General features: G+C 37.8%; 1 protein-coding gene across 1 annotated transcript in view; it reads right to left on the bottom strand.

Annotated features, from left to right (window-relative positions):
- Window positions 1-26569, bottom strand: part of tafa5l (TAFA chemokine like family member 5, like) — a 48597-nt gene that overhangs the window by 13333 nt on the left and 8695 nt on the right. Inside the window, exons 3-4 of the mRNA XM_084087885.1 lie at window positions 16847-16996; window positions 9486-9613 (exon numbers count right to left, since the gene is read on the bottom strand). Coding sequence (XP_083944011.1) covers window positions 9486-9613; window positions 16847-16996 — 278 coding nt within the window. The remainder of the gene's footprint in view (window positions 1-9485; window positions 9614-16846; window positions 16997-26569) is intronic.

A 26569-nucleotide genomic window follows, 5' to 3' on the forward strand; every position in this document is an offset into this window, starting at 1 on the left:
CAGGGTTGTGCTTCATTAAAAAGTGAATTGAGAATGTCTCATCTCATGCAAAAAGCCTTTAAAAAGCCTGAAGTTTGAAGGTTTAAATGACAGAATGATAGACAGACAGACAGACAGACAGACAGACAGACAGACAGAAACGGCTCCTTGAACAAGAAAAATGTGATTTTGATCTTGATTTTGCCCATTGGGAATTGATTGGATCATTGGATTGCTGTGGTTTGCTATTGGTGTGATCTCATGTGAGTGACAGGTTGTCATCAGAGAAGAGATGACACTGCATGAGGAAGTTATTATGATGAAAGATTACATGAATTTAGACAAAAAAGTGCACAGGTAACAGATAAATAATTTACAATAAACACTGCAAAATAGTCAATTTAGCTTTCAAGGTGACTTTAATTTTGATTTCATGTTATCTATCAAATCTGCACTCCTGCAGAGAAGCTAAATAAAAGCAGACAGAGAAAACCCCATGTTGAGAAAACATCAGGTAAGCACATGACCGATCCTTGGAAACATCCTTGTTCCCGCAAGAGCGTTATGTTTTCACAGGGACTATAAATGACATGACAGCATGACTCAGTGGTTTGTGAGCGGACAGAGTTCACATGCCGCCCACCCACTTTCAAGCCCTTCTCCCCAGAAAACAGGACCCATTCGCACTCTCGTCCTCTTTGTTTCCTATTCATATCCATCTCTGTGAATATCTCCACAGTGCATAACATGCCAAAGCAGTGGGCTCCTGAGACTATGGCAAATTTGAACCTTTCAGCAGTTCACTAGTGAAGACAAATGGCCGGCGTGTTTAGGGGCCCTCGTGAGTGATCTGTATTAATGTCTGGCAGGGATTCAGCATGCTGCATATGCTAACTCCATTAGCGGGTCAGAACCTGGCTCTGTCTGAATCCCCAGCACGCTGGGGGGGCTGAATATAGGAAAGTTGCAGGTGTGTGCATGCTACAGCAGAAAGACGGCATACGTATGCACACATAAACGACATAAACACACTCCATCTGCACACGTTTTCTGGAATCGAGCCTACGAATAACCACTGTGTGCTTGTGGACCGTCTGTTTCTGTTGATTCGCCACCCCATGATGCATTTGCTATTCAGTCATCTTTGCATAATATGAATACAGCAATTCTGTAACACAAATGCAATCCAATGTTGTTGCAAATTGCAACATGCACAAATGCAGTCCCACTGCAATCTGTGACATACACGTATGAGCAGACTGGATTTATGACTAGTTGCTATTAAGTTAAAGGGCTAGTTCATTCACCCTCACATCGTTCATGTTCGCTGATCAATGTTTATATGTGAATAAAAGCCTAAATTCAATCTGTTCATCATATAAAGTGATATATTCTCTTCAGAAATTTGGACTAAACCGCTCAATTCATATTGATTAGTTTTACAATCTCTTTATGAACTTTTTGAAGCATCAAAGTGTCAGTTGTGTAGCTGTCAATGGAGGGACAGAAAGCTCTCAGATTTAATCAAAAAGATCTTCATTTGTGTTTCGAATATGATCAAAAGTCTTACTGGTTTGGAATGACGTGAGGGTGAGTAATTGATGACCTTTTTTTAATTTTTGGGTGAACTAACGATTTAAGAAAGTCTGCCAACAGAATAGTCATACAATGGTTTATCACACAGCTTTCTGGAATATCTAATTCTGATGGGTCAATCATGACAAAATATTGTCAAACATTTTGTATAATGAACACTAAACTGTAAATTATGTAAAAATTAAAATGAAAAATTGAAGTAATAAAAAATGTATCATTGTAAGTGATCAAGGTTTGGCTGGTTGTTTTGCAAGAAACATATATATTGCTAATTTTTCATTATAATATACTAGTTTCACCAGTGTTACTTTTTCGGAAAGCACTCAAAACTATGAAATAGACAGAGGCGGACAGAGTACACAGCTACATTACTTGAGTAAAAGTACAGATACCCCTTGCTAAATTTTACTCAAGTACAAGTAAAAGTACTACAGTCAGATGTCTACTTAAGTAAAAGTACTAAAGTACTTGTTTTTAAAAGTACTTGAGTATCAAGAGTACATTTTCTAAATATTGCATTACTACTGCCACAGTGCTTACATTGGTAAACACAGCAAACACTTGAAGCGAAAACTATCATTAACTTGTTCAGAAAATGTAAATAGTCTGGCAAGGTGGGGCCACGGCTTGGCACATTCCCGGGATGCGAAAAAATTTTTTTCCAGGATGGTAGGGGAAGACTCATGAATAGTCATTAGGGAAGTCATCCCTGATTGGTCTGATGACCTACCCCTAACCCCACCCCTAAACCTACTCGTCACTGGGGGTCTTATGACCTCCATAACCCCGCCCCTAAACCTACCCGTCACTGGGGTTAAGACCAATCAGGGATGACTTCCCTAATGAATATTCATGAGTCTTCCCCTAAAAAAAATATTGCTCCCAGGATGGACCTGCTGCGTCTTCATCCATTGTTTAGTCCATGGTTTCGTCTCTTATCTAAATCTGACCATGGAGTTGACTTTGGCGGAAAGCTGAAGGTGATTGCTGATAGGCTGTCCCAATCAGTGGCGCCTGCACAATCCAATCACATTTGAGAGGGTTTCCGAGATGTTTCTTTTTTCCTTTTTTTTTTTTTTTTAGAAGAAGTAACGGGTACTCACAGTTATGGATAGAAATGTAGTGGAGTAAAGAGTACAATATTTGCCTCTCAAATGTACTTGAGTAAAGTCATGAGTACTCCCCAAAAATGATACTCGAGTAAAGTACAGATCCCTCAAAATTGTACTTAAGTACTGTCCTTAAGTAAATGTACTCAGTTACTGTCCGGCTCTGGAAATAGACTTACATTAACTTATATTTTAGCTGTGCAGCTGCCATTGAGATGAATGGCTATGCTAATGGTTAGCTTTCTCCAGATATTACAAGCAACCAATTTCCTACATAGCTGTGCTAGTTTCATTTTTCTCAAACCACTCTGTGGTCTTTTTCATCTTTTATAATAAAATAATAAAACTTAATGTGTTAAACTTAATGTGGTAAGCAGTCATGTAATAAGTGATAATCAACAGTCAGTCAGGCATTAGCACAAAAAAACCTTTAGGGTGATACAGGACCCCTCATCTTTGCGTCATGGCCACACTATAGAAGATTGATTTTGTGACAAGGACCAGTGTGTGCATTTTGAGTAAATCTTATGTGCATTTAACTCTAGCAAATATGTATATATCTTTTGCCATTATTAATCATGTAAGGTCTGATAAATCATGTAAACTGATGGTTGGGCAAATTTAATATTTTGCGATGAAACAGTTTATTGAGCCTTCAGGCAAAAAAATTAAAATAAATTGCATATACTTTTTTATGTTTTGTATTATATTTGATACATCAGGCTTTTATGGCTCATATAGTATGATAAAGTGAGAACATGGAGTTCATACTCGAGAAGGGAAAAAAAATACCTCTGTTTTATCCAGAGGCCCAAACAGAGTAAAACTATGCAATTTAGTGCAGTTGCTGATACTGTATTTATAAGGCTAAAACTTAAGATGAAATATTTACAACATTACTTGCATAAAAGGCATATAAACATCATTGATACTCTATATCTCCCAATAATATGTCTTAAGATATTTAAATGCTTTGTTTTATGATCAAAGCTATGTAGTTTTCATTGTGGGGGCAAAACGTATTATGATTGAGAGATGAACAAATGTATCCATGTATGGATAATCAAGTAAACCTAAGTTTCTTCAGTCCAGTAAATGTATTATGAACATTATACTTACTGCCCTGCTTTCTAGATATCACCATCAGCCATTGAAAAACCCATATGGGTCAGCAACTGCAACATACAGGAATTACAACCTTCTTTATTCCAGGTCCACTGATTTATGAACCACCTGCTTCACTGGGTACTCAATATTATCTTGCTAATTTCCTGCTAGACCTTACAATAAAGGCCATGACACTTTTCCAGAAGCATATCAATATCTTTCTAAGAATAGCTGTCACAAATCTGCTGAAAACTGCCTCTGCTGACACTGTAACATAGTAGCATTCAGTCCACCATAAAAAGAGTCATTTTGAAAGGATATACATGCTCTCACACAGACACACACACACACACACACACAAATCGCAATCACCCACAAATGGACACTTATCCATAATCATGCACAGACGCAAAAATCTGTCCACACACAGGCACATTTCAACTCAATACACACTCATATAAGTAAACAACTCCCATGCAAACTCCTCTCTGCTGTCAGACTAGATTATATGGTGCAGGAAACAGGGGCATGAAATCTGCGGCAGCTGCCCCAGGCTGAGAGACACAAGGCTGCAGGCACATACACACACACACGCCTACACAACGGCATACACACACTAACCAATGCTGTACTAGCGAGTAGACAGACACACAAGAAGGAGGGTCAGAACAAGAGAGGTGAATTCCACTCAAAAGTGAGCATCACTACGCCTAACTCGTTTCCAAGGCGCTTCAAGTGAGTCTCATAGGTGGCTATTGAAAAACAACACAAAGACATAAATTACTGCCACTTATTAAGAATCTTTGATAACACTGCAGCAAAAATGATACCTACAGCTGTAGCAAATCAAAGCTGCAAAATACTCACAACACAACCAAATACAGAAACACTGCTGCCAAATACTCCCAACCAAATACAGAAACACGCTGCAAATACTCAACACAACCAAATACAGACACGCTGCAAAATACTCACAATGCAACCAAATACAGAAACACGCTGCAAAATACTCCCAACCAAATACAGAAACACGCTGCAAATGCTCAACACAACCAAATACAGACATGCTGCAAAATACTCACAATGCAACCAAATACAGAAACACGCTGCAAAATACTCACAACCAAATACAGAAACACGCTGCAAATACTCAACACAACCAAATACAGACACGCTGCAAAATACTCACAATGCAACCAAATACAGAAACACGCTGCAAAATACAACGCAACCAAATACTGAAACGCACTGCAAATACTCACAATACAACCAAATACAGAAACACTGCAAAATACTCACAATGCAACCAAATACAGAAACACGCTGCAAAATACTCACAACGCAACCAAATACTGAAACGCACTGCAAATACTCATGATACAACCAAATACAGAAACACGATGCAAATACTCAACACAACCAAATACAGAAACACTGCAAAATACTCACAACGCAACCAAATACTGAAACGCACTGCAAATACTCACAATACAACCAAATACAGAAACACTGCAAAATACTCACAATGCAACCAAATACAGAAACACGCTGCAAAATACTCACAACGCAACCAAATACTGAAACGCACTGAAAATACTCACGATACAACCAAATACAGAAACACTGCAAAATACTCCCAACCAAATACAGAAACACGCTGCAAAATACTCACAACGCAACCAAATACTGAAACGCACTGCAAATACTCACGATACAACCAAATACAGAAACACGATGCAAATACTCAACACAACCAAATACAGAAACACACTGCAAAATACTCCCAACCAAATACAGAAATGTGCTGCAAATACTCAACGCAACCAAATACAGAAACACGCTGCAAAATACTCACAAAGCAACCAAATACAGAAACACGCTGCAAATACTCATAACTCAACCAAATACAGAAACACGCTGCAAATACTCAACGCAACCAAATACAGAAACACGCTGCAAATACTCAAAGCGCAACCAAATATAGAAACACGCTGCAAATACTCACAACTCAACCAAATACAGAAACACGCTGCAAAATATTCACAACCAAATACAGAAATGTGCTGCAAATACTCACAACGCAACCGAAAACAGAAACACGCTGCAAATACTCACAACACAACCAAATACAGAAACACGCTGCAAAATACTCACAACCAAATACAGAAATGTGCTGCAAATACTCACAATGCAACCGAAAACAGAAACACGCTGCAAATACTCACAACACAACCAAATACAGAAATGCACTGCAAATACTCACAACGTGCAACCAAATACAGAAACATGCTGCAAAATACTCGCAACCAAATTCATAAATGTGCTGCAAATACTCACAACGCAACCAAAAACAGAAACGCGCTACAAATACAACACAACCAAATACAGAAACACACTGCAAAATACTCATAACGCAACCAAATACAGAACTGTGCTGCAAATAGGACAGAAATGTTTCAAGTGGACCCCAACAAGTGACGAACCTGGCTGATACATGCTTATTGTTCAATGTCTACTCATCAGGGGGGTGTGCGATGACCTGAAAGGTGAGTTTTTTATTATTATTTTAACATCCTGAACATATGTTCATTGTGAGTATTTGGTTGCATTGTGAGTATTTGCAGCACATTTGTTGTTAAACTGATGTTTTCTTAATTTGCTTTCTTAATTTGATTTCTGAAAATATGTTTTCTTAATTTGCTGGTGCTTTTTTCTATTTACATGCGTCTTCCTTGGTTGCAGCACATTGAGCTCTCACGGCCACCGTACATTTAAGCCTTGAGTGATAAAAATAGCAGGTTATTTATTAAATTAGCTCAGGTTTTAAAATGAATTGCGCCATTATCATGCGATCATAAATGACAAAATGACTTCATTTGCATGTGCACTTCGCTAACGGCCCTGTAGAAGAGCCCACTAAGTGTGCTCCCTTCCGCAGTGCCCTTCAAATGTGCAAAAATGCTATTTGGAAGTTGCCCAGAGAAATAGTGAGAAAAAGAGAGAGACAGAAATAATTGAGATACCAGAGAAAAAATAAGATAATCTTAAAATCAACTTAAACCTGATAAACTTCTAAGTGAAACAAGATGTTCTACAGAAATAAAAATGTGGGAAAGGACTTGATTTTATGAATCAGGAATGATTGGATTGTGAAAAGTGGGTGTTAAAATGGGTGGCGCAAGTTACTATATTTGAACTTTTTTCCGGAATAACATGCACTAAATAATTACGCACAATAAGATCAAGAACATGCATCAAAAAGTAAACAAGGTCAATTCTGAATTCATGTTTACTTTAAATGAACATGCAAACACACAAAAAGCACAGGCAGGCATCAAACTTTGCAAATAAAGCCGTAAATATGAAGACAGCCCATGAATACTCACACCCTCAGTAACACATGAATGATTTCAGCTATTCTGCCTGAATGGCGCAAGCCCTCTAACCCGAGCAGAACTGCACTGAGGCCGTTTCATATGCAGCCTCACTTCCCACTATATGCCTTTTTCTTTTATGAAAACACCCTCTAATTCAGCATAATTGCTCCTTGTCATTTTGTGCAAAGCAACTCAAAAAAACAGAATGACTCAAGACATTATGGGGCAGGAGCCTGCAGGGTCAGCACTGCCCAAACACCCCCTGAGCTCAGCACTTATGCCTGTGATGTACGCAACACATTACAAACAACGAATCACACCACAGAGCCCAATCCATCTCATGTACAGCCACTCACACAAGTAGGAGCCTGTCGAGATGAATTTTAAAAAACTTTCCTGAGACTGCACCCCAATTTGAATCCCAATTCATGCTGAATGCACAAAATAAAAATGTGACAATTTGCTCAACTGATATAGGCAAATTTATGGCAAAATAAAATTGTTTTTGCTGCTCTTGTTGTTGTTAAAGAAATGGACACAAATGCTATAGTGTACAGTTATGTCCAAGGGACAGGTCATTCCACAAGGTAAGATGTGATGTTTTTTAAATAAATCTCTTTTGCTTACCAATTTTGCATTTATTTGATTAAAAACAGCAATTTTGTGAAATATTTTTAATATAGTATATTTTATAATGTAATTTATTCCTGTGCTCAAAGCTGAATTTTCAGCATAATTATTCCTGTCTTCAGTGTCACATGATCCTTCAGAAATCATTCTTATATGCTGATTTGATGCTCAAGAAACAATCTTCTTATTATCAATGTTGAAAACAGTTGTGCTGCTTAATATTTTTGTAGAAACCATGATCCATTCTTTTCAGGATTCACTAAAGAATAAAAAGTTCCAACAGCTTTTATGTGAAATGGAAATCTTTTGTAACATAATAAATGTCTTCACTGTCTAAATGTCTAAATGCCTTTGATCAATTTAATGCGCCCTTGCTGAATAAAAGTATTAATTTCTTTGTAAAAAAATCTTACTGGCACTAAACTTTTGAATGGTATATATACAGTAGTGGCCAAAACTGACCACACAACATCTTCACCCTTTATTTAAATATCAAAAATGTGTTTAAATTTTGTAGGCATATTGCGTAGTATATTTGTGATAACACAAATATACCAAATATGCCAAATTGTGCAAACATTTTGGCCAGGCTGCCATACAAATAAATGATGAATACATCCAAAAACATGAGAGAACCAACAAAATATTAATAACTGATTATGTTGTAGTCAATGTATGCTTTTTCCTGAGAGCTTTTTGTTTCTCTATGCATTCTGTTTTTTGTATAGTAAAATAAAACCAGTAAAAATAATAAAAGTAAAAGCTGTAGTTTGCCTCACATTTTGATGGTTTAATCGAACTTGTAGGGTCATAAAAAACAAATGTCCCCTCCTGACATCACTTTTTCCCACTACTGTATATAGTGTAAAGGGTGGTAAATACTGTTTGCAGGTATAAATAGAAGAACAGGATCTTGTTTACAGTAAATGCAAATAGTTATTGATACTATTCACACAAAGTGTAAATAAAAGTCATTCTATTATACTAAAAGTAAAATATCTGAGCAATGATGAAAATGCTTTGCACTGGCTTTGCATTCAGTGTAGTACTTTTAATTACACTGCACAGTGAAATACTTTATTCTAATTGGTCAATCGGCGCATTCTGCTATCAAATATTTTAACATAAGAACCATTAAACTATAATTGACTGTTGTCCCAGTAGTCACTCAAATCACTGAGGTGTCTTCTCACATAATAAAATAATTCCAACTCAAGTGTATGTTTACATGAATTATCGTACAGTCACGTAGTAATTATCACAAATAAACCTGTCCAGGGTCATACAAGACCCCCCCTACACATCACCCTGTGGTCCAGATCACTCCGTAAGTGTTTATTTTGCAATAATGATAGGCATTAATTACATCAACCCTTACAAAATAACATTCATTTATACGTAATGAGTAAACATTATTTACTGCTTAACAGATCAGTAGCTGAACTACAATACATTAAAATATGAACATATATTATGAATATGTAAGATGTCTAATGATTTTTCTAATCTATCTGAATGCACATTTACTAATGATCTCTTGAACATTATATAAAGAAATAATGTCGGTTAATGAAAGTCATTAGAACGTGTTATCCAATGAGCTGAAACACAGGTGGTGTTTATGATGCAACATTGCTTCAACTAAGTGAATAAATTAAATGTTACAGATATTTAGAACGTGTCTCACCGTGACGGTTTTAATGCGGCCGCCGCCCTTGGTGCAGGTCCATCCGGAGCGATTGAAGATCAGTCCGCAGATCTCGCCCTCTGAACATGGGGACATCTCACACCACTGCTTGCTTTTCACTATCCGGGCTACAAACATACAAACACAGAAGTTTTTTTTTTTTTTAAACTCTGCCTTAAAGGGATAGTTCACCCCAAAAATGAAAATTCTGTCATCATGCCCCTAAAGGGACAAGGTGATTGGAAAAATATATAATGAGAGGGAAAAAATTTAGTTAGATAGTTTTGCGTTTTCTCGCAAATTATTTGTGTTCCCACCAAAAACTTTTGCTCACAAAGGTTCGCATTCCCAGAGAAACTTCATTACCTCGCAAAACTTTTGTGTACCCCAAGAAACGTTTTGAATGCGAACACAAAAATTTTCTTTTTTCCATCACCATGTCTATTTAGGGGCTATGTATAACGAAGTAACACAATTTCCATGAAAATAAATCGGTTACACTTTATTTTACAGTACGTGCATTTACAGTGTACTTACAGGGTACTTAACCAAGAAAGCACTGGTAATATAAGGTAACTACAGGGGTTAGTGTTAGGTTTAGGTGTAGGTTCAGGGTTAATACCAAGTTATAACCCAATTATTGTAATTACTATAATAAATACATAGTATGTACACGGGGAACATGACTATAAAATAAAGTGCTACCAATAAATCAATATGAACCCAGGTTGTATTTCAAAACACAACAAATCAATTGCAACTTATACACAATAAACTGCTGCATTAAAACAGGTGTTTAGTAAAGTGCTGTACTGGCTTTTGTTGCCATGTAGTGTACAACATCATAAAGAATAGTACATATGTGGGGCTAAACTATTAGAAAATGTAGGACAAATTTGATAATTTAAACATACATTTAAAGCTGCATAACATGCAGAAAAGCCAAAGGTGATAACTGGTTCTTCAAAACAGCTCAAATTTGAAATATTGCTTAAATGTTGAAAACAATATAAATATCCAATGCTGAAAACAATGTGGTATTTCTATATTCTTGACGATTGAGATGATTCAATTTGGAAAATTACACCATGTAGGCCTATAACGTCTGTCATAATACACCTTTGTCTTATAATGGATTTTTATACTACATTTTTGTTACTACAACCCTTTGAGATCCAACAGGCATCACAAAAAAACACCCAACCTTTATATTCAACATAAAATATGGATTTGTGTATGAAAGTGGATTTGAGATTATGGCAAAGTCATGCATGTTTCAGTAAGCAGCCTGCAGGCCTTGATTCACTGCACACTTCATTATCTTCACGTTGTAGAACTGAAACCATCAGACAACTCAAAGAGAGCTACATCAGACATGTGTATGCACTGAGGCTATCGCTTTCAGTTCTCGTTTGCGCTGTAGATCCATGTGAAATTCCATAAACCCCTGCTGTTCCTGCTTCAGACGCAGATCAACCAGTGTTCAGAAGGTGAGAGGGGAACAAAACAGGTCAAAGATGATTTAGAGCGTCAGACAATCAGAAGGTGGTTGCGTCTCGCCTGCATACCAACAATGACAAATGACATCCCTGTAATATCTCAGTTGTTTCTCCAAGATAACAATTACTCCTGCTTCTCAGATGTTTCTTCTGAAAGAAGTACCATAGTTATCTCCTCTTGTTTATCTAGGGAATCAGAAAAGATCTCAAACTATAGGATACCAAGGTCAATATGAACTCAAACATTTCTCAACATATTCTTCCAAAGCTAAATGAGTTAAGATATACAAATTAATTTCTTATAATCTTACTATGAGTCAACAACTGAATCATTTTTGGTTTTAATTTTTATTTCCCTGAAGAAATGTTATGAGAAATTCAACAAAAATGATACTTAAACGAAACTGAACATGGATGTGCACAGAATACATTTCCAGGATTTAGATTATCCTTAAATTCTACAAAATCCTCAATTTCATTAATATACCATCCCCGTGAGACCTCCGTTCCTTGATTACTCTGTCCATGCAATTTTCTGCGCACAAAGGCTCGCCTTTTTAGAAAATTTCCTGTCACCAGACGCTTAAGATATGTTTACAACCATTTTCTCGATCTAAAACACAGCAGGTCTTTCATGGCAGTTTGTGAAAACGTTATCAAAGCTCCATCCCCGAATTTATCCAAGTAAAGTGGTGCTGCTGAAATGAAGGATTATGCCTTAAAACCGATCCGGAGCAAAAGCTGTGGATGGCCGAGCCAGCTCTACAGATCTCATCCAAGTCCTCCTGTCCCCGGGGGGCCGAAAACAATCAAATCCATCCCACATCACACAAACAAGCCTCCCTCCGAGGGACAGTATTCAAAAGCACAAATACAACTGGGCCATGAAGTAAAAAAAAAAACAAAGAGCGCTAAAGAAAATCAATGGGCTTAAATGAAGCTGGAATGCTTGAGCGAGGTATTTAGCGCACAGTCGGTCAGGGTGTCTGAGCCGTGATGCCTCATGCAGAGGAATGGCTATATTGAGGTAACGCTTGTGATTACACACTCCAGTTGGAATCTAGTTGAAAGAAGTACTGGGGTGTGTGGACTAGTTTTAACATCTGTGAGAAATATCTGCTGAAAGCACACAGAGCACCTGAGCATTATAGGCATGCTCTCTTTGGGCATGATCTTGGTCCAACATGTGAAACAGATGCTATTGTACCATATCCATGTGACTACTACTATAATATTTTCAGAACAGACTTGGAATTTAAATAAAACTTAAAAACAGCACACTAAAAAATGTTGGGTTGTTTCGACCCATGTTTGGGTCAAATATGGACAAACCCAACAATTGGTTTACAGTTTTTAATTAAATTTTGAAACCCAACGGTTGAGTTTGTCCGTATTTGACCCAAACATGGGTTTAAACAACCCAGCATTTTTTAGAGTGAGTGTAGTAATAATGCTGATAAGGAACTTGAGCCATACTAGGTAAACATACTGTATCATTACTGATCTGAACTACTGTAGAACTCGTACTAGCACTTGCACTGTCTTTGAACTAGTACATTGTATTGTTCATTGTAAAAATAATACTATCTTTTATCTAGAACAGATTTTAATTCTGTACTCATTCTAGCTTCAACTAGTACTCATACTAGCACTAGTAGAATTTTTGAAATAGTACTGATTTTTCATAGCAAGTTAAGTACTATCTATATTCTAGAACATTTTAAATTAATACTCCTTCTAGTACTAATAGTAAGCCTTTGAACTAGTACTCAGTACTGGACTTACACGTTGCAAGATCTAGCACTAGATCTGGCTCTGCACTAATCCTCATTCTAGTGCTAGTCCTGACATCGAACTAGTACTCGTACTAGCACTAGAAATGACCTGAATTAGTATGTCTACAAAATTTGTTTTGAACCATCACATATTCCCAATGCTGACTTTGAACTAGTACCCAAACTAGCACTAGAACTGACTGTGAATTAGTACATCTACTAGCCCTAATACTGAATTATATTCAGCACTCTTTGTCTTTGTACTAGTACTGACTTTTTACTAAACCTGCTGTCTTCAATATTTAATAAACATATCTGTCATGAAAACAAGTTATTACAGCCCGTATTATGCCCCTTTTCACAAGATGTAAAATAAGTCTCTGATGTCCCCAGAGTGTGTATGTTAAGTTTCAGCTCAAAATACCCAACAGATCATTTTTTACAGCATGTTTAAATTGTCATTTTTTGGGGCACAGAAAAACGCGCTGTTTTAGTGTGTGCCCTTTAAATGCAAATAAGCTGCTGCTGGACGACCCAGGGGGCGGAGCTTCATGAGCTCGCGCTCAGTCTTGTCAGGACAATTTCATCTCACGGAATGATGATAATATCAGAAACTCTCAGTAACGGTGTTCATTTCGAGTCGGACAATAATGCCTACAGAGTCAGAGTGCAGTATAGAGATGGAACAGGTATAGTTTAGTAGTTTAATTACGGTTATTATAACGTATTTGTCATCTGCTTGTATGTATCCATTATTTATTAATAGCCTACAAGTCTGCTGTCTGAATGATGATCAAACATATACTGATGAGTTTAATAAAGTTTATTGTACATCACACAAAAGATGAAGCATCAGTTTTACTTCAGAAAATCACCGTAAGAGCTGAGTAAACACAGTAAGTTATAAGAAGTGCGCAAGTACATAAACGAATTTCAGTAGAGTTGAGGGAGCATTCCTGTGGGCGGAGGTTAGTCAAAAAACTGTTCTACTGACGTCATTAAAGAAGGAAGTAGAGGGATGTAGTTCAAACGGGCCGTTCGATGTAGGCGACTTCTGTTAAATAAAATATCTCGCTTGGCATTGAACTTTGAGCTTTATAATTTTACAGATATTATTTATGCTCTAACAGCAACATTACACACTAACTAAAGTTTGAAACATGGGATCACGAAGAACGGGACCTTTAAATGTTTAAATTTCAACAACACAATTATATATATCAATAAAAGGTTGATATAAAACCACCTTATATGCAGTTTAAATGTTTATATACAACTCATTTTTTTATTTGAGAACTGATTATTAAATACATTTGATTAATTATTTGGCTAATTAAACTTAATTTTTATTTTTTGGCTAATGAAAATATAAATTTTTCGGTTTTGGTAAAAAAAATTATAATTTTTTGGTGCATCACTTCTACTCAATCCTGCTATAACCTTGAATTAGTATACCTGCTATCTCTAATACTGACTAAACCAGTACACGTAATAGAAACAAAACTGACTTTGAACTCTCACACATTCTAATACCAATCCTGACTTTGATTTAGCACTCATTCTAGCATTAGTACTGATTTGAATTAGTACCCACACTAGCACTAAAAGTGCCTTTGAATTGGTACACATGACATACTAGTAATGACTACTGACTTGAACTGGTACTCATACTAGTACTGACTTTTAACAAGTACTCATATATGCACTTTATTTGCTGGCCTAGAACTAGAACAGATTTCTCTAATATTCAAAACCAGTTTTCCTCAGTAATTTCCAGAAAAATCTGTTTCCCTTTTCATATCGTCCTAAAATGGAAACTCCTAGTATAAACAAAACCGTAAAGGTGCTGATCCAACGCTGCCTTTAAAGCCTTGATCTAAAAACAAGCCTTTAATGTAAAATAAGAATATAGCCTTAATTATCATTAATGCATGTGAGATGCAAATACACACGTCTCATTGGGTACAGTGAAGTGCTCTAACTAGGCCACACAGGGAGCATAGACCGGCAGATTTCAGCGCACACGGAGTTTAGCAGATATTTTCGTACCCTATTTGTTTCATGTGAAGCCTGATGAGGCTCCTGAGCTGAGCTCTCCGCTGTAGAGGCAACCAGTGAACACATGGCCTCCTGGGGAGCCGTGTGCCTCCGCTCCAAACTCACTCATCATTAACTGCTTGCAAATAGATAGAACAAGAATACTTTCTCTTTCAGGGTCACTGTATATGGGGCAGGAATATGCAAAATCTCCCCAGAAAAGCAGTGGAACAAGAATCAATATAAACACGCAGCAGCCAACAATTTCCTGTTCCTCCCAGCATGTTAAAAAAGATACCACCCACTGACCAGTGCGTTTAAGCGGAGTCCAGCTTCAAAAAAGGATGAATCACACCCACACACACACACACCGTTTCCCATGGTACCTCTGTTCTGCATCATGACTCAATTTGTCTCTCTGTGTGCATGCAACACCTGAGCCGGCTCCAGCACGCCTACACTGATTCAGACGTCTCCAGGGGCCCGACTCGCGCATGCCCTCCCTCGCTCCCTCGACCCTTGACCATCTGCCCCTCGGACTCATCTGCCAGACACAGCCTCACCTGCAGACTGACATCTAACCGGATAGAGCACAAGAGTGAGCGCACACGCTCTCAGCACTGTGGGTTCAGGAAATATATTTCCATTCATTTTCTCAGAGAGAGAGAGAGAGAGAGAGAGAGAGAGAGAGAGAGAGAGAGAGAGAGAGAGAGAGAGAGAGAGTTAACTAATAAGTTAATACAAGAAAATACTATTTTTATTCAACAAGGATGCATTATATTGATCAAAAGTGCAGCAAAAAAATGCTGTTTTTTTACTTTATATTAATCAAAGAACCCTGAAAATAATTAATATATTTCCACAAAAATATTAAGCGGCACAAGTTTTTTCAATCAGCATTAGAATGATAAGCATAATCAGCATGATTTCTGAAAGATAATGTTAAATTGTATTCAAATAGAAAAGAGTTATTTTAAATTGTAATAATATTTCACAATATTGAACATAAACAAATAAATGCAGCATTATTGAGCATAAGAGAGTTTAAAAAAACAATAAAACAAATCTGACCCCATACTTCTGAACAAGATATATTTATGTGTGTGTGTGTGTGTGTGTGTGTCCAATTCCATGCAAATTAAGCTGAAATCACATTGACTTATGGTTTCATACATTTTCACTTAAAAATCAATTTCCATTTTAAATTTCATAGTCCTTGATCTCTATAATGTAGGAGATATGATGAGCAGATGAGAAGTAGAAGGTAGATTGACTAGATGCTAATGGATGGACCTTTATTGTAATTTCTACATTCTTTAAAACTTTAATTGTCTATACAGCTGTCATAGGGTTGTCTGTAATTGTACAGCTTGTGTGTCTGTGTGTGTGCGTGTGTACGCAACAGGTCCTTCTTTAATGGATCCACTACTAATGGAGCATGAAGGCAGCAGAGAAAGCCAATAAAAATCAATTTCCCACAGCTGTAATTATGGTACTCTCTTGGTTAATTACTCTGGTCTTGCCATCACAAAGTGCTACTAATGTGTCGTTGAAGAGCTCAAGCTGTAGCATTACCAAAAACACCATTGCACAGAAGAAACTAGCTACACGACCCCAGCTGTCAGGAGAGTTGGGTTTATTTGCTGCAAAAACAACGACTACCATCATATTCAGGTTTACAACCTAAGAAAAGCTGAAAGCTTCCAACCCCATGAGATCCTCCGCCATATCCGGCGCTCGGCAGAACAGACAAGCTCAAATACTCCTCCTAAACCACAGTGACAATAACAATCCAAAGATTACATTTTTTCTTTCCCTTTTCACCGATCCTCAGCCGTCCTCGACTTTGACACAGCACACACTGCAGAGAGGAACATTTCTTTACATGTAGCAAGTCTGACTATTGTGTTATATTGTGTGATACAAGATTTTGACACGAGACAAAAAAAAAACAATGCAATGCAAATTAAACAGTGAAGTTGAACGACATGACGTGGCTTGTTGCATGCTGTGAGCGGATATATGTGTGTGTGTGTGGGCTGCATCTCACCGTCCACGCATGCTGGTCGGGCCCGTGTGGTGCCAGCGATCTGTCCTCTCCGGCAGGCACAGCGGGCTGTCTGCCTGGCGATGGTGCGCTTGGGTTGACTGCTGTCTCTATTCAACATCACTATCTCACATGTGCCTACTGCCAACTGACCTGTGGAGGACACACACACATTCATTTCAGAAAGCATGGCTTTGAAAGTAAGGATATCAATGGTTAAATCTTGTTATAACTTGTTAAAACTTCAACATAAAGGTTTAATATCCCTTAAAATGACCCTATCTTTGAGTGCACTGTTATGTACCAGTCTGGGAGTCAAGGAGGGAAATAAACATGGACAACTTTCAGTGAATAGAACAAAACATTTAAAGGAACAGTACACCCAAAAAAGAACACGGCCATTGTTTTCCTGTGCAAGTCATTCCAAACCTGTGTAACTTTCTTTCATCTGCGGAACACAAAGGTATTTGTAAATCAATTTAATGAAAGTGAACAAGAACCTTAAAAGTGGTTTATTTGACTTGTGTACTATAAAAGTGGTTCATTTGACTCAACTATCCAAATCTTCTTTAGTCATACTCATACAATAGTTCTGTATGAGACATTTTGTGAATCAATCATTATTTTGAGTCTGAGAGATATTTTAAAGTCCCCCTGTGATGAAAATCACGTTTTTAATATTGTTTATATGTCTATGTGGTGTTTTTAATGTGCTTTTAGACAAACCATGTGCAAATTTATAAGTCAACACCATTGCCGAGTATTTTCTCCTTAAAACTGCACTGCAGTGAACCAAAGACAGTCTCAAAATTACGATTTGAAATCGCTGGTGTTTCTGACGTCACAAACTACATTGTAACCAATCAGGTCAATGTGCCAGTGGGCTTTAGCATTCATTCATTCACATCCATTTCATTAACATCGAACTAGAGTCTCGAGAGATGCCAGGTTATCCTGGTATATTTTTTTGTTGATTGAAAAATCAGGTAGATTTAGCAATATAATGGATGTATATTGTATATATATGCCTTTCTCCACTGACGTTCTGAGTTGTTCAAAGCGTTTCTGATAATTTTTAGAAGGCAGCTGTCTGACTCTGAGATGCCGAACGGGAACATAGTTTGTGTAACATTAGCAACACATTATTAGCTGTTTAATAACATAGTCAAGCAAAAGGCTAATCATATTAATTACCGTTATGTGTCCGACGTTTTTAAGAGCGATACCATTGTGCAGCGTTTACCTCAGTAAGTTGGCCGAGTGAATCAGTGAGCTGTGTGAGTGGAGGCGGGGCTAATAGCATATTTGTGCAGCCGCGTATACTAAATGAAACAAGGGTGTAGTTACATTCAAGCTATTTTAAGGCTTGAAGATTTTTTTTTTCATTTTGGTGATCAAAAATGGGTTTTAAGGGACAATATTATTGACTACAGGGAGACTTTAAATGAATTGGTTGATCAAGCTCACAAAACTGGTCTGAATGATTCATGAATCAGACTGATTCGGTTCTCTAGTTCAACTCAATGATTCGGTCTCAGAGGATACACCCAGTTTAACACTGAGAAACAACTTTAATTTTGACTGTGCATCACACAAAGCTGTGGACCACTGACCGGACCCCTTTTATGGTGCTTTCTCATCGTAGCAGTGTGTTGGCTGCTACGACCTACGTCTACTGACTAGCCAATGAAAACGCAGAATGAAATGGTATATTGATCAACGCGACATGACGCTAAAACTTAAAGCTACTTACCTCAAGCTCCATTTACAAAATTGGCATGTGAAGTTGGCCTCTTTTCCCTAGCCATGACCATGTCCATATTCTTTCACTTCCTCCTCTTTTTTTCAGCGCACATAAAAAACACAATTGCCAAAGTGCAATTCATCATGCTCTATTTGTTTACCACTAGCACATCATCGTACAGTCTACATACATGTCGTACCCAAGTTTATTAGATCCATGTCGTACAGTGTGATTTGTAATTTTCTTATAGGATTGCCAAAATCGCACAGTCTGTAGCAGGCATTACACAAATACTAGATCTCTCCAAAAATATCAAGACAACCAATTTACTAGACATCTGAAATAAACCAGAATAGGCAAGGTAGCATAGCATCAGAGAGAGGTAAAACTCATTTTCTCATTTTGGTTTCTCATCATGTCTTTACAAGAAGAGACCATTTTAAAATGTCACTCTTTATAACTGGTAGCTTTTTACTTCTCTTAAGGTGTTCATTGTTGTTCAAGCCTTTTTATAAAAGCAAAATCTCTCTCTCTCATGTCCTCAGAGACCACTTCCCCTTGACACTTTCTCTGACAAGCGTAAATGCTTGGCTGAGTATTTTTGACACTTTTAGTGTGCTGGCAAAGCTTACAACTTCGATTCAAGGTACCACAATGACCAGCAAGCTTTGCAGAGAAAGAACGAAAAGTTCAAAAAGTCTGGGTAGGCATGAGCCTGTCTCATACATAATCATAGTCATAATTCACGGCAGAAAGAAACGTCTTCCTCAGTCATTAACTTCCTGTCTTTGCTCTTTCTTTGTGTTTGATCAAAAAGGAAAAGTGGCCGGGTACAACACTATGAATCCGGCTGTTAAAAATGGTAATAAAGCAGATTTACAATATTAATTAATCTTATGTGATACTGCTGAAGAGCCAACAGAGATGTGATGAAAGGGGATTTTTATATGTGTAATAGAACTCGGGAACAGTGATGAATCACCACTGACTCCAGCTTTAAGATTCCTTTTCACTGGAAGCTCATTTCAAGGGCGCAATAATTCACTCCGATCAGAACGAACGGAGAGCCAATCAGATCTCATCGTCCAAAAGAAAAGAAAAAAACGAAGCAAAATGGCTAACTATTGTCTCCAAAATGCAGTGACACTGCATCGGGACAACTTTAATCAAGGCTTGACGAAAGACAACCCGAAAAGAAATCATAAAACTCTATTCATGCACCATATTCTCTGATCGTCAACGCCTAAGCCTTGATTTTAGCTGTAAGTGGCTGCTGATTGCAGGGCTGAACGGCTTATTGCTTTTCATCATATTTTACACCCTCCCCACTCCAACATGCACAAAAACAGCAAACCCACCCTCCCGTGGCATTTGCACTTGACCCACTGAAATGCAAAGACAGCAGTGTAGAGCTGATGGCCGCTACTGCTTGGTCAACATTTGGTACAGACTGAGCAGATTAAGACAGACATGCTGAACGCAAAACTTGTACTCCCTACAGGACGACCAATTGGTTTCACAGTCCAGCGGCCTGAACAATTACTATTTCAAAACAAGGTTAAGGTCAGCCAAGCATGAGTAGACACCTGCCTTTCATGGAAGAATCCAGAGGAATTGAACACAGTGTGCAATAGAGAGACAGTCAACCCCATTCCTACAGTGAAAACCCTCGATATTTTTTAAAACACTGGGAGCTGTTCATATAACTAGATTTGTACATTTTCCAAAGGACAAGTGACTAAAAACACTGCATTGGGAACTAATTTTAAGCCCATTCTCGCTTATGTACCAAAATGTTTTCTCTTGCATCAACACAATACGAAACATTACACACAAAGAGCAAAACTTACATGCAATTTCAGGCCGAACGTGTCAGATGCAAAGTCTATTGAAATTGTTTTAACCTTGAAGACGATGGGGGCATCTTGTTGAGTGGAGATGAGAAATCCCAGCAGACATCATTATTGTAAAGACTATGGAGAATGCTGAAGGTCACCTCTCTCTGTCTCGCTCGCTCTCTCTCTCTCTGATCAGCCTCCTCCAAAATAGAGCCACAACCTCTTTCCATAACGGCCCACATTAATCCTCCACAGCTCAGAATTTAGATAAGAGAATTAACCCCTCCTTCAGTTCTCTGATGCTTCTCTGTTTTCCCCATTTCATTTTGTTTCATTTCATACCGAGGAGTTTCTTCAAGTACGGGTGCTATTGGGTCTGTTAGAAAATAAATTCATACTTTACACACTTAGACTAGTTAATTTGATTTGTCTGCCAACTGCAAATATACATGCATTACATACGGATTCTGGTATTTGTCATTTCTGAAAGCCATAAACATGAACTTGACGAAATTAGAGCTTGATTGGAAATTAAGTGCAATAAAAATATTTGATAAAAGTTTTTTTTTTTATTGATTTTGTTCACATATCAAGTTTCATATTTTATTTCAATTATGCTCTACACTCACGTTTGAAAACCAAAAACACTAACTTAAAAAAATAATTAGAGGTAAAATTGAGTTTTAATTAATAGTTTTAATCTGTAAAAATGGACAAAAATATTTTTCTTAATAAATATAAAACTGTTAGTGTTTATTCGACTCTGTCTTTTGACTGTCCTGTTTCATTTATGAATAATTATATCAATAATAATTTTAAACAATTTTATCATTTAAATATAAAGGTAAAAATTACACTCAATCAGCATATAATAAGCATTTTGGAAAATGAAGACATTTTAAACATTTTCCAAGAGAGAGTGACCTTCATATAACAAACAGGGGAAAAAAAAGTTAATTTATTTTTTTTAATTAATTTTAATAAAAACCAACCCCTAGGACATAGATGTGCCCGTAATTAAAGAAACACCCACAAAACGACACACACATCCACAAAAACAGCTGGCCAGGAACATCCATGGCATTTAAAAACCAGCGTTCTGTCCATGTTTAACAGTCAGAGGATGAATGGGTATGGATGGAGATAAGCCACAGAAAACAGGATGGAAAGAAAGCGAGAAAGCAAAAGAGTCAGAGGGTTTGATGTGCCAAAAGCTTGACAGCCATTCCATCACAGGTTGTTAAGTTAATTGATACGACAGGAGATTTTTCTGCCTGTTTAGTCCAGACACGACAGAGCGAATCAAACGATAAGGATCTACATGCACCTGGGCACAGAGCAGCACAGAGCAGAGACCGGGGACACCAAACTCAGCTCTATACTTCTCTATACTCTCCCAGAGGAAGTAGATTCAGGTCTGCGGTGTCACTTTCAGCCTGAAGACGTAGGTACAACTGCAAGGGAACATGAAGCTCAAAGCTAGTGCGGTTCAAAACACCACCTCCTCTCCAAACACAACACCACAGGACAGCTGACAGGAAGAAGACATTCGTTTTTTTCTAGAGTTTGCAGCAAAAGATAAGGGTTAGACAAAATATTTCACTGCAAACTCTCACTGGGTTTCGATCACTTGAATCAGTGGGAGTGTTAAAGGTTTAAAACACGATGGGAGTGAATGAATGCCATGAATCTTGTCAAGACATGTTCAGGTTATATAAAACATTTTATATATTTTGTATATATTAATTATTTTTTTAATTAATATTGTTTTGCATTGCAACATTTTAATGATAATTATGCACATTTATTCATTATTGTTATGCAAAATAACAACAACAATACTGCAACACTACATAGGACAAGCGCGGTTTGGGGAATAGGTGAATGGATGGTAAAAAATAATGATAATAATAATAATCAGATTTTCAATACTCTAATGTGTGAACATTTCACTTTGAAGTTTTTCGTAATTCTTTTTATGTTCTCATTACTGTAACAGTAAGTTTCACGTGCTTTAGTATCAAAATACTATAATACAATATTTTATATTAAAATCAGCACAGAGGCAGTGCAATAAAGTATAAAAACATTCCAATTTAAATAATATATAATTTTGTTTTATCACTACAGTAATGCAAAAAGATTTATGAGTAGTTAGAAGTAAAGAGTTTAGGGCAAAATGTCTAATGAAATTAAATAAATTGTATTTTGCTATCCATATAATTTTCTCCCGTCGTACACACAAACAGATGTTAGTTAGCCGTTTGCTTTTTTTTCACGACAAGCAAGATATTCAGAAAATAACTTACATTTCAGTCCATTCCTCACACAAAGCTATTGTATTGTTTTTTTTGCCTCAGAAGACACAGACTTAATGTTTTATGGTGCTTGTTTCCATCCTTTTTAGATCATGATCCCAATCCACTTTCATCACAAGGACAATCCTCCTTAAACATCCTCTTTGGTGTGCCACAAATGACATGAAAGAAACAGTGAATGCAAGTAAAATGTACTATTCTCTTTCTCTGTGGTGGAATATGATGTTCTTGACAGGTATCGTGAGATTCAATCAAATACATCTCTTCAGTCCACAGACAGCCAAGCTAATCCTTTGTTACTGTACGAGTGGAAAGGAGTGCAGCTTGAGCCGCAATTTCAAAACTGCCTGTCTGTAGAGTTTGTCTTTGCTGTTAACAGTTATGTTCAGCAATAGAGATGGCCATAACCTCCTCTATTGTGAACGGAAGAGCTAATTAACCCATACTAACCCTCTAAGAACCTGTTTAAACATCTATGTCATTTACTGTCAACCTCAAGAGGAATGAGGATGGCTACAACAAAAACTGAACAAGTTAGCAACAAGCCAGGGTCACACACTTCACACATCTGACAATAGTAAACTCAGACGGCATTTCACAGCAGTGAAGTTAAATACTGCAGTACATCATATCATTCATCTTCGTATATTAGACACTCCAGAATTCCTCTCAGCTAAAAGAGAGAGAGAGAACAGCGAACTAGAGCAGGGTGGCATTTGACATAAATTAAACTCATATATACCTAGCAGCGAAAAACTATAAAAAATGGGTGCCACAATGTGCACAATTGATTTTGCCTTACAAAAGCTTTTGAGTTTTCCATAAACATTCGTTCAGTTCTACAGCTTCATTACCAACAGAGGCACAAGTTGTTTCTCGCCACTAAATTTATGACACGGACCATCATTAACATCCAGCATGCTGGGGGCTGGTGCCCTTTGTTGAGGAAGAAATCGCATTTTGCAAATTGTCCTGCTGGAAATGACATATCTGTCCTGCCCACCTACACAGCATTATAACAATGGCATTTAGAGAGAGTGAAAAAATAACCAGAAATACAAACCTTATGGTTCAGCCAAGTAATCCCAGAGGACAAATTTATTGCTCACAGGTTGCTCGTTCACAGCTCAGTTATCTTTTATTAGGTATCAATTGTCTCTCCTACAGACGTTTCTCCTACAGGGTTGTGCACCATTAAATAGAACAGAAAGACAGATAGACAGACAGACAGATAAATAGATAGACAGATATATAGACAGACAGACAGACAGACAGACAGACAAATAGATAGATAGATAGATAGATAATGATGGATGGATGGATGGATGGATGGATGGATGGATGGATGGATGGATGGATGGATGGATGGATGGATGGATGGATGGATGGATGGATGGATGGATGGAGAAAAGCATCGTTCAATAAATTTGGTCTTGGAAGGATTTGATGTGATGTTTGAGTTCATATTAAAAATCTCTTCTGAGACACTGTTGAGAACTCTAGAAAAACAAATACAAGACTATTGGATTCTTGCTTTCGTGCAGGATGTGCTGAGAACTTTTTGCCGCATTATAATTAGAAACCTCCCTTTCCACCCACTGATACCCAAGCTTAACGTTGGAAGCCGAAAGGTGTCGGCGGTGGCATGGCGAAAAGTCCGCAGAGGGAACACTGACATTTCCAAATGTATTGTTAAATAAAACTGGCAGCGCTGATGTTGGTGACAGCTCATCCATCTGTCTGTTCTCTGGCCCAGAGTGCACACCCACAGCCAAGCGCACTTTGATTTCCTGTCTGTGCCATGACGAATGGTGGCGCTTTGTGGGGGAGCTGTCAGGGCAGAATTCACAGCCACTCGGAGAGACCCACACATTTCTTTGTTACCGAACCCCCAAAAGGGCCTGACAGACCAAAGCACGTGTTGCAGGTAATGGGCCTGTCTTAAAAAGCACACTGTAGTCCTTTTATTACATCACTCTCTTGTACAGTAAATCCATTTCCTAAGCCAAACACCCTCCATCTGTCTCACAGCCATAGACAAGTTTACTAATATGATTTATTCTCATCTGTAAAGGGATTTTTGGATAACAGTCAGGGAACAACATCTACTACAAATCATGCCATTTTAAATCATTGCTGGTGGTTTTCAAAGGTGGTTATGAAATTTCACCTGCCAAGAATCAACAGATGAATTACCCTCCTTGAGTATATGTCCAGAAAATACCTCATGAGCTAGGTTTTCTGTCCTGTGTTGACATCTTTTATTGAAACAAGAAGTTTAGGGAACACTTTATTTCAATAGTCCACTTTAGACATTCTACTAACTATAAGTAACTTTGCAAATACATGTCAACTGGCAGTTATTAGAGTATTAGTAGACTGTCTGCTTAATATCTTTATTTTGATGCTCCCTAACAGACATTCTACTGACTAGAAGTAACTTTTCAAGCAATGTCAACTTATTCTACTAAACCTAACCCTAAACTAATAGTCTACAAATACTTGAATGAGAGTTAGTTGACTTGTAGTTGCAAATTAGTGCGAGTTTGTCAACTTGTAGTTGCAAAGTTACTTACAGTTACAAGAATGTCTTAAATGGACTACTGAAATAAAGTGTAACCAAAGTTGAGATGGGACATATCGCAAAATTAGCCAGTAGGGTTTAGCTGTCACTACAATGAACAATTATTCAATAATTACTGGGGAGGGACAATCTGACTGGACAAAAATCTGTCTAGTGCAGGATGACTCATCAATGATTTGTGGCAATCTCTTTCCTGGAAGAGAAAGACTGTAACATTTAAATATATACAGTGAGGAAAATAAGTATTTGAACACCCTGCTATTTTGCAAGTTCTCCCACTTAGAAATCATGGAGGGGTCTGAAATTGTCATCGTAGGTGCATGTCCACTGTGAGAGACATCTAAAAAAAAAAAAATCCAGAAATCACAATGTATGATTTTTTAACTATTTATTTGTATGACAGCTGCAAATAAGTATTTGAACACCTGAGAAAATCAATGTTAATATTTGGTACAGTAGCCTTTGTTTGCAATTACAGAGGTCAAACGTTTCCTGTAGTTTTTCACCAGGTTTGCACACACTGCAGGAGGGATTTTGGCCCACTCCTCCACACAGATCTTCTCTAGATCAGTCAGGTTTCTGGGCTGTCGCTGAGAAACACGGAGTTTGAGCTCCCTCCAAAGATTCTCTATTGGGTTTAGGTCTGGAGACTGGCTAGGCCACGCCAGAACCTTGATATGCTTCTTACAGAGCCACTCCTTGGTTATCCTGGCTGTGTGCTTCGGGTCATTGTCATGTTGGAAGACCCAGCCTCGACCCATCTTCAATGCTCTAACTGAGGGAAGGAGGTTGTTCCCCAAAATCTCGCAATACATGGCCCCGGTCATCCTCTCCTTAATACAGTGCAGTCGCCCTGTCCCATGTGCAGAAAAACACCCCCAAAGCATGATGCTACCACCCCCATGCTTCACAGTAGGGATGGTGTCCTTGGGATGGTACTCATCATTCTTCTTCCTCCAAACACGTTTAGTGGAATTATGACCAAAAAGTTCTATTTTGGTCTCATCTGACCACATGACTTTCTCCCATGACTCCTCTGGATCATCCAAATGGTCATTGGCAAACTTAAGACGGGCCTTGACATGTGCTGGTTTAAGCAGGGGAACCTTCCGTGCCATGCATGATTTCAAACCATGACGTCTTACCCCCAATTTCCACCAGATGCGGAACGGCTGCGGAACGGCTCCGCTGCGTGACAGCTCCGTGTTCCGTCGTCCGTCAATACCCACCAGGTCCGGATTT

This window comes from Abramis brama (genome assembly GCF_963993115.1).
Source record: "Abramis brama genome assembly, chromosome: 16".
NCBI classification, from domain to species: domain Eukaryota; kingdom Metazoa; phylum Chordata; class Actinopteri; order Cypriniformes; family Leuciscidae; genus Abramis; species Abramis brama.